Genomic DNA, 9,851 nt, shown 5'->3' on the forward strand with positions numbered 1-9,851 from the left:
CCCAGTTCCAAACTGGGAGCTGGTTCCACGGAAGAGGGGCCTGAAACCTGAAGGCTCTACCTCCTATTGTACTTTGAAATATCAAAGGAACCACAAGCAAGCTGCAGGCTCTCTTAGGGCGATATGATACTATTTAAGATAAGATAAGATAAGATAGAACTTTATTAATCCCTCGGGTGGGTTCCTCTGGGAAATTCGACTTCCAAAAAGCACAGCAACGACCGAAGTTACAGTTACAGAATTGTTATATATATATATATATATATATATATACACACACACACACATATATAAATACAGAGACAAATATAAATAAAATATACAAAGGGGATAAATAGAATAAATAGGAATAAAAAATAAAAATACAAGTGAATTGCACATTTCAAGTATTGAGTCTATTGCACTGTTGACTATTTACAAAAAGTATTGCACAAGGTATTGTACAGTGAGGTGAAGAGGCACTACAGCTTAGTTGTTCCCCCCTCCTTTGTCCTCCTGTTTCCCCTCCCTCTCCCCTCCAGAGAGGAGTTAAACAGTCTGATGGCATGTGGGACAAAGGAGTTTTTAAGTCTGTTAGTTCTTGTCTTGGGGAGAAGCAACCTGTCACTGAACAGACTCTTCTGATTGTTTATGGCCGTGTGCAGAGGATGCCCAGCATTGTTCATAATGTCCAGCAGTTTCTTTAATGTCCTTTTCTCTGCCACTGTCACCAGAGTGTCCAGCTTCATGCCGACCACAGAGCTAGCCTTCCTGATCAGTTTCTCCAGTCTGGATGAGTCCCTCTTTGCTGTGCTGCTCCCCCAGCACACCACAGCATAGAAAAGTACTCCAGCAACCACCGACTGGTAAAACATCCTCAGGAGCTTCCTGCAGATGTTAAAAGACCTCAGCCTCCTGAGGAAGTACAGTCGGCTTTGGGCTTTTTTATACAGGTGCTCTGTGTTGCATGACCAGTCCAGTTTATTGTCCACCCACAGCCCGAGGTACTTGTACTTGTTGACCACCTCCACCTCCTCCCCCTCTATCTGAACCGGCAGTGGACCTTCTCTGGACCTCCCGAAGTCCACAACCAGTTCCTTAGTCTTTGAGGTGTTGAGTTGCAGGTGGTTTGTGTGACTCCATGCGACAAAGTTCCTCACCAGACTTCTGTACTCCTCTTCCTGATCATCCCAGATACACCCCATGATGGCCGTGTCATCTGCAAACTTCTGAATATGGCATAATTCATAATTTGATTTGTATGTGATTTGTATGTGAAGAGAAGGATTTTAAATTCAATTCTGGATTCAACAGGGAACCTATGAAGAGAAACTGATATAGGAGACATGAATTAGTTCAACTTATACAACTAAACTGAGCTGAAAACAATGGTCATTAAGACAGCAACACATGCCTTTATCCAGTATATTACTCAGTCTTTTCTTAAAATTTTAAATCTAAGTACATTAATATAATATCTTCTTACTTAAAACAAGTTTTGCTATCACGAGCCATTTTGGGGCCTCAGTTTCACCTCGGCCAGCAATGATGGGTGGAATAACACGGCACAATTAGCTTATTGTATGTGAGTCGAACTAAACTCTCAAAATGGCTGACAGATTTGAGTACAGAGCAGCCCCCATGCCTTTCAAGAAGGGAAATGAACATCTGTTTGATGTATTTGTTGCTTGGCACGAGCGTAATTGCTTGAGGACAGGGTATTTAAGTGAGCAAGTCAGTGGAAAGGGAAGCCTCTTCTGAGTAATTAGTAGGCTAACTTCTAAAAACACGAGTGGAAGAAGATTGTTATTGTGCATGACTTTACAGTTACTGCATACTCAGATGCTCAAATCGCTTTTGCATGTTCACTGTAGTCCAGTGATTACAATACAATGTGGCTGTCGCAGGCATACACTGACACAGACATGATTCATCATGAAACACTACAGTTCAAGGGTGCATGGACCCGTACGCATGTTTACACATCTGCATATGCTGCTTCGGATAAGTGTATTTCACATCAGCCTTGTTCATGGGCCGCTGTAAACTATAAGGCCTACCTGGGATGGAGGAAATGGAAAGATGTTCTTTTGGAAAAACCTTGTGTGTACCAAACCAGGGGATTACAATTTATCTGCAATGATTATTTTTTAAAAAAACCTGAGAAACTGAACAATAAGGCTGCAATTTATATTCTAAGCATCATGTTCTTATGCATGATAGTGAAGAAACAAAGCAGATTTGCTTTAAAATGTAAGCCCTGACAATAAAACACACACCCTCTAAGGTTACTTGAGCCAAAGGATTGCTGTTTGAATCCAACTAAAGCATTTATTGACCCCATTATAATTTTTAAAAAAAAATTTTTCAATCTGGACTTTGAATCATATAAGAAAATGCAGTTTACGTTATACATTTATCCTTACTAAAGAGCTTTTAAGCATCACAGCTGTCTGAGTGCTTCACTGAGTGTTTCACGTCACATATAAAGCTCTCAGATCAAGTCACTGGATATCATTCTGATTTTCATCAACTCCCTGTTCCTCATGCACTTAATAATAATGTTCAAAAGGATAAGCTAACAAACGAACAGATATGAAAACCGACTTTCTCTTATCCGCATTTTCACTGAAGTGTGGAGGAGGCAACCTGACCCACTTACTCCACTCACTTAGCTTATCCACATATGTCTGCATTAATTATAAACAAAATTACTAATCATACATGTTTGACAATTTGTTTTTAACTGTTCTTTTGGACTACTGGACCATTAGTTCTTAATATCTGCCTCAAACAAACCAACAAAGGAACAAATGGGAAGAGAAATCTACAGTTTTCCTCGGACATAACGTGATTAAAAATGACATATTTTAGCTCTTAATGTGGGAGAGAAAAGGGTTTACACAAGAAATTACTGGCGCAGTTATGCTTGGTCTAAGGGTTGTCACATCAACTTCTAGAAGTTAAATAGCACTGAAGTACATTAAGTGGAGAACTGTGGGATTTCAAGCACATGGTCTTCATCAGGAGCGACACAATCTATTCGATCTGTTTTGACTGGCTAATTGGAAAAATGTTTTCCGTCCAATATCAACCCAAGTCGAAAAGCAGGATGGGGATTCTGGTTCGGAAAGAATGGAACTTCTCCCGCCCATCTGAGGCACATTTCTGGATTTCCTTGGTGATATAACTCTTTAACTCTCACCAACTCCACACTTCAGCTTCTGTCTTGTCTGTGGCCTCCATCCTTCTGCATAGTTCCCATGCATGGGGTGGAGACAGGAAGAAGCAGAGGATGGACCGTCGCACGTCACCAGCACTCCCCAGCTCTCTCGCTTTTCCTCGCAGCTCAGTCAGGATTGATGGTGAGAGAGATGGCCCGAAGTCAGCAGCAGGAACTGTGTTGAATGAAAACAGTGAAGGACTGAAAAAAAAAGGTTTTCATCGTTAAAGTGTTGTTGGACCCGTTTTGGAGTCAACTTCAGAGAGGCGCCGCTGATTTGCATTTGCGCGTCTGTGCCCTGAATGTTGCGCCACATTGCGTTTCGCTGTCCAGCTGGCATGTGAGTGATTGCGTGCAGTTTGCAGTGCGCACGGTCGATTACCACCATTTGGACTGGCAGTAGCTCTGATGAGTCTAACTATTACACGTCCGTGGAGCGCTTTTGCCAGATGATACCTGTTGATTTTGCATCGCGCCATGTCCTACTGTCGGACTGAAGTGGACAATGAAGTTATGGGATAGTCTAACCACTTGTTTGATACTGCTGAGTGCCGTTTACGCCAGCCCGCTGCTCCAGAGCCCGCAGCAGCCCACGTCCACCAAGAGGAGAGGGCGCGTCGCCGAGAGTCCCCCCGAGCTCCCGCCCGTTCAGATCGGCCTGTCTGTTTCTTCCACGAGCATGAGCCGCGCGGATACCGCAAACAGGGACGAAACGCTGGCTGGAGGAGACAAATGTGAGAGTAGCGAAAGTGCGCAAACCCGATATGTCATTTGCAATGAGATTTGTGTGAATTGCTTAAAGACGTGATGGTGATGTGTCCACCAGAAAGAGAAAAAAAAAAAAAAATCAAAAATTGGCAAACCTAACAACAAATAGAAAACATGTGTAAGTGGTCACCAGTTAAGTTGCTTATACTTAAAATTTCTTTTATTTTATGCTGAACGAATATTTGATTCAGATTGATCATGGTCTTAAAACCTTTGCAGTTACACGTCTCATCATACTCAGTTTATTGGCAGATGAATGCCTCTTTTTTTCCCCTCAGAAGAATAACTTCAAGTGGTAATAATTAGGAATTCATTTTCCATCAAGTAACTTGTGCCACGAGGCTACATAGTAGCTGTGTTGTCTTCATTGTTTAATCCCACTTAAACGTAAAAGCGTCTGGTGACAATGGGACTCATTCGTAAGACACCTAAATCCACCCCATCAGTATTGCCTCCACAGAAGAGACCTCTGTATCATTTAAAGATGTGCATGTGTAGTTTAGTGACACAGCACTGCATGTGTTCAATAGCCAGTGGGGTGTGTAGAAGTGAAACAGTGTGTTCTGTCCAGCCTTATGCATGTCTCTTAATTGGTTTCAGACACCACTGAGGAGCCCCTCCCAAATGAGTTTGAAGATGTGGTGAACTTCATCAAAGTAACCATCAGTAGAATGCGTCGCTCCTCCTCGCTCACTGTGTCCTCATCTACCTCCACCACCAGCACCACCGCCGCTGCCGTCCCCATCTCTTCCCCCTCCAAAGATAACTTTGACAGCAGGACCCGACATAGAAGGAGAAAGAGAAAAAGGACAAGCCAGCGAAACAGTAACAGAAGAGAAGGGGGATCTAGAGGTGCTGGCGCAGGTGGGAAGATTAGAGGCGGTGGTAGAGGACAGGGCTGCGTGCTAAAGCAGATCCACCTCAACGTGTCTGACCTCGGTCTGGGCTACCGCTCCAGTGAGGAAATGATATTCAGGTACTGCTCAGGACCGTGCAGAAAGTCAGAGACAAACTACGACAAAATCCTTTACAACCTCATTCACAACAGGAGGCTTCCCGCCAAAGACGTTCCCCCTCAGGCTTGCTGTCGGCCAATAGCGTTCGACGACGATCTCTCGTTTCTGGACGACAGCCTGGTTTACCACACCGTGAGGAAGCACTCCGCCAGAAGATGTGGCTGCGTGTAGGGAGTGCAACTTGTCAGGCTTTGTGTAATTTAAACTTTTTATACTCCCACTCTATAGTGGTATAATGTTAAGTGTTTTTTCTTTTGTTTTGATTTCACTCACAGAAGCTTTTTTGGCATGTGGTGATTTATGACTTGGATTTAGCAGTATAGGAGTAAATAAACAGGAAGTGGCATTACACAAGTTTTCACCCCAGAGAAATTACTTTTAAGAGTTACCTCGGCACGGTTACAGCTTCTATGACTTCCTTTACAGCCTACAGCTTGGCTATGTGGGATTTGATATTCCCATCTATACTCAGTCACAGTCACACATTCAGCAAACTCACTCTGTCTACTGTACAGCACATAAGTTACACAAAACATCACGCATATGAGATGTATTTATGAAATCTTGAATATATTAAGTTATTGATATTTATTTGTTTTTTGTAATGAATAAATGTTATTTATTACTGTGATCAGATCTATGGGAGTGTGCCAAAGATTTAAATCAAATATGATTTATTTTGATATAAAAGCAGTACACTGCAATACCATCTTTTACGCATCAGTATCTAATCTTAAAGGTACCCCGTTGAGTTGTCTTGACAATGTTAAGAGTGCATCCAGGGTTTCTCACCACAACACAGTGTGGGTGCCTTTGAGGTCTCGCAAATGAGCCAGCACACATTTCGAGTCTAACATTGTTTACATCCATGTTCACTAGCTTCTAGGCTTATTTGTCTTCGTCCTTTCTACTCCTGCTTCTTTACTTCTGTTACTCCCACTGATCAGCAGAGCATCTTAAATATGTAGGAAGCTGTGCGGCATCTGTCTGTGCCGTGCGTGTGTGCACGACACAAACAGAATGCAGACCTGTTCTCATAAACATCACGCTGTTGTGTTTTCAATTCATCAAAAACTCCCCAAGGAAAGCTTTAAAGGTTTTTCTGCCTTTGTACAAGTAGCTCATTAGACTGTTTCCTGATTGAAAGCATTTTCTTGTCATGGTTAGAGCTCGTTCCTCCTCTCAGCTGAATTAAACCAAAATTGCTCACCTCAAAAACAAACATGCAGCTATACGTTCTAGAGTATGTGTGCTCAAATTGTCTTATTTTTAATGTTAATAAATGCATTTTTACAGTGTACTGTATTCTGTAATGAAAAAAGGAGAAAAATGACCCCATTCCTTTGTTAATGAGCTTAGAAGACAACAGCATACTGTTTTAAGTCTGTCCAACCTTCAGAAAGTTTAGAAAAACATTCTGATTTGCAATTTGATCCCAGAATGCTTTCATATAAATCTTGTTTTAGTCCCTTTTTACCTAAGACACGAGTAATTGAGCATTGGGCCTTGGTTCTTAAAGAAATAATAAAAGATGAACAGAATCTGATGTTATCAAATGACGAGAAGAAACAATAAACACAAGAGAGACAAGATAGTACAATACCTATAGTACAGGGATAAAAGGAAGGTGGGACTGACAGGGAGTGATGAAAAGAAGATGGATCAAAGTGGCGGGGGGTGTCAAAAGATCTTACAACACGAGCAAAATAGCATGGAAGAATAAGCAGCGAGCTTAGAGCTGAAGTGTATGTTGGAAAAGAAAGGAAAGACTATTAAAAATTTGGGAAATATCCAGAGAAGACAGTAATGAGGACGAGGATGTGGGGATTGGAGAACATGAGAAGGGAGATGTTTAACTAATGTGTGTGGCCGCTATCTGATCCACTCCTCTTATCTCACATTTCACAGCCCTTCCTCTCCTGAACTTTGGGTCAGTGCAACCTCGTTCAAAAGCTACAGGGCATACGCCAGCTTACAGATTCAGTTTTTTCATTTTTTAAGTGTCGTATTCATCCATAAATACCATTATGTGATTCTGTGTGAAAAATCATGCCCTACAGCAGAAATGCTCAGAGCTGCTTTGATTAGAATTTTAGAGGCAGACATGTGTAGCTCCACTGTTTTGCTTTGGAGACAAGATGTCAAAGAGATGTCCTTTATAATGGTTATAGGTCTCGCTGTGAACTGCACCTGTCTACTGTTCAAACATTCTGTTTGCAAGAGGCATCCAATCAGAAACAAAGTTGGGTTAAAGTAGAGGTGCCCTTTAAGCAAGACGAGCTAAAATAGCTTGTTTCAGACAGGATGAACTGATAGTCTGCACCGAGGCCCAGTATAGAAGAAGTAAGGATTACTTAAATGTGAATTAACCAAAGCTACTGTAACAGAGTACAAAAATAAGACTATGGAGCCCAAAATGAGGACGACAGGTCAAATCGTGAAGTAATGAAGGCGTTTTTGTCCCCTCCATTTGTCCTTTGAACTAACAAATGTATACAAATCACCATATATTTAAAAAACTGGCAACTAGTAATTTTTCTACTAAGCCAGTTATGCAATATTAAGATCTGATGAGTAAACAGAATGAGTCACTTTCCAGTCATTATGTCTACTTTGAATTATTTTAGTGTCCAAGCCACACATGAACAAGTTGCACTCAAAAAGCCTTGTGTATAAATATTTGTAGTAGTTACCATTCGGGTTGCCAAACACTATAATAAAATATAGTCTGATGGACAATATGAAGAAAATGTGCACAATTAAATGTAACCCTGAAAGATGGCAACAGCAACCTGTTCTAGCTGCACTATGGAAAGTATAAATAACAAGTGCTATAGTCGTAGACAACAGAGGAAACCATTAGAGCCAAATGACACCTAGCAGGCAGTGTCATTACAGTCAGGCCAGTGTTCTGTTCTTTTGTTCACGGTGTTAGAGGAGCTTGTAATGAGGGATAATGTTCCGCTCGAGTGTAATACAACACAAGTGTTAATGCTTAAAGGGGCGGTGTTCCAAACAGGTGCTAAATGCTGGCAGAGCTACAAGTGTTGACATAGTTTTCATACATGAGACCTCTTTTCTGTACTGTTCACCCATTTGTTCACTGCTGTAAAAAACATTAAAATATCCTGGCTCATGGGAAACCTGGCATATCCAAATGTGAAGTTTTTCTCCAGACTACTTCTGTTGACAAAAAGCAAAAGACCCAGTCACTGGGTGAGTGCGAGCGAAATCCCCGAGGCTCTGAGCTTGAAAATTTGGACAAATAAGACCATTTTTGTAATTTAGAAATTCTTTTTATTTTTATATTTGGGTTAGCTTCCACTTTTCAAAGCAAATTTCGACCATCCAACCTCCTAATGATGTCTTAAAACATGACTGCAAAATAATATATTGTGGGGTTTTGAAGATGCATATATATTTTTGAAAAATTAAAAGACGGATTTATAAATTAATATCCTATAAGCCTATAATCCTATAGCAGTCTATGCTGGGAAGAATTAAAGCAGCTCTGGAGGCAAAAGGAGGTCCAACCCAGTACTAACAAGCTGTAACTTAAGAAGTGATAACTAACTATAAACTAAGGCACCACTTATTTCCTACTTGATCACTGTTCTCTGGTCTGGAAAACTTCTTATCTTCTAAGAAAAATCCTGGTGATTTTAGATGTCTGGGAACTTACCAGTCAGGGTGGGTCACTTAAAGATTAGCTTATAGGAAGAGTGTCAAACCCTGTACCAGCATTATATCATTTTATACCTAATGAAATGACCAGTGAATATATTAAAACACTGTGATACACAATGGTGGATGTAAAATAGAGCAGTCAGCAGCAAAATTGGGCCTGGGTCATTGTTTCCTCTTCCAACAAGACGCTGGTGAAGAATTACCTTCAGAAGACCAGAGTGAACGTTACTGATTGGCCTGCACAAAGCCTTGAATTAACTCCCACTGAAAATCTGTTGGATGAACTAAAGACAAAGGTCCGTGTCAGAAGACCATTACATCTGGAGGAGAATAGAAGAATGGCCTGGGATTATTCAGGAGATGTGTGTGAGACTCGTTGAAACCATAGCAAACAACTGCAGGCTGTTATCCAGTAAAAAGGGTATGCAACAGACTATTAGCATCAGGCGGGCTAATAATTTTCACCCCGGTAGTTTTTGATTTTTTTGAAATTGCTTTTTTCTGTAAATAAACCAAAAAACATCTTGCATCTCAGCCTCAAACCTTCCAATTTCCTTAAAGATTTACTTTATAAGAAATTGGAAGCACATATTCCCTCCTCATCTTGTTTATTGTTGTTTACAAGAGGAAGCAATTGTGGGCAGTCTTGTTAGTCAGTATTGGGCTAGCTGGCATGAGAAAAGATACAGATGATAACCTGAATGTAATCATGGTTCGATGAAGCATGTCTGGGGTCTTCATGAGAAATCTGTCAAACTAAAAGAAGCTCTTTGTGCCACCGCTCTGGAATCTGTCAGAATGACTCAGGCTACGTGACAAGACAATTGCAAAGACAACCACAGAAAGAGAAAGGCGAGTCATCATAGATGAAAATAATACAGCTACCAATTCAGGATGTATTATGACAACACAATACTGATGCTGTCTCACCCTGTTGTTTTAGATCAAAAGAAGCTCCAAGATTTCTTTTTTTTTACTCGCCACTGAAGACTCATGAAAGTAGCTTTCATGAGTCTTTTAATGAGAAGTTCTTGCTTCACAAGTGAAAACACAAAGGGAGGAAGAGAGGGCTGGAGTTTTGGTGCCAAAGTTCTGCTATATCAAAATAGACAGTACAAAGTATATCAAAAAACTAAATCACTCGTATTTTTTTCTGATACAAGAAACAGGCCTGCCAC

General features: G+C 40.9%; 1 protein-coding gene across 1 annotated transcript; it reads left to right on the forward strand.

The window, feature by feature from the left end:
• Positions 1-3,186: 3,186 nt before the first annotated feature.
• On the forward strand, positions 3,187-6,496 carry LOC308404477 (glial cell line-derived neurotrophic factor-like). The gene is made up of 2 exons (XM_080894547.1): positions 3,187-3,936; positions 4,571-6,496. Exons 1-2 carry the CDS (start codon positions 3,708-3,710, stop codon positions 5,155-5,157), a joined length of 816 nt encoding a protein of 271 aa, XP_080750673.1. The 5' UTR covers positions 3,187-3,707; the 3' UTR covers positions 5,158-6,496.
• The last annotated feature ends 3,355 nt before the right edge of the window (positions 6,497-9,851 follow it).

The sequence above is a fragment of the Rhamphochromis sp. 'chilingali' genome (genome assembly GCF_963969265.1).
Source record: "Rhamphochromis sp. 'chilingali' genome assembly, chromosome: 10".
Lineage (NCBI taxonomy): Eukaryota > Metazoa > Chordata > Actinopteri > Cichliformes > Cichlidae > Rhamphochromis > Rhamphochromis sp. 'chilingali'.

Coding starts and splice junctions, on each gene's coding strand:
- LOC308404477 (XM_080894547.1), top strand. CDS start 3,708: ATGAAGTTATGGGATAGTCTAACCACTTGTTTGATACTGCTGAGTGCC. Junction 3,937..4,570: donor GCTGGCTGGAGGAGACAAAT/GTGAGAGTAGCG, acceptor AATTGGTTTCAG/ACACCACTGAGGAGCCCCTC.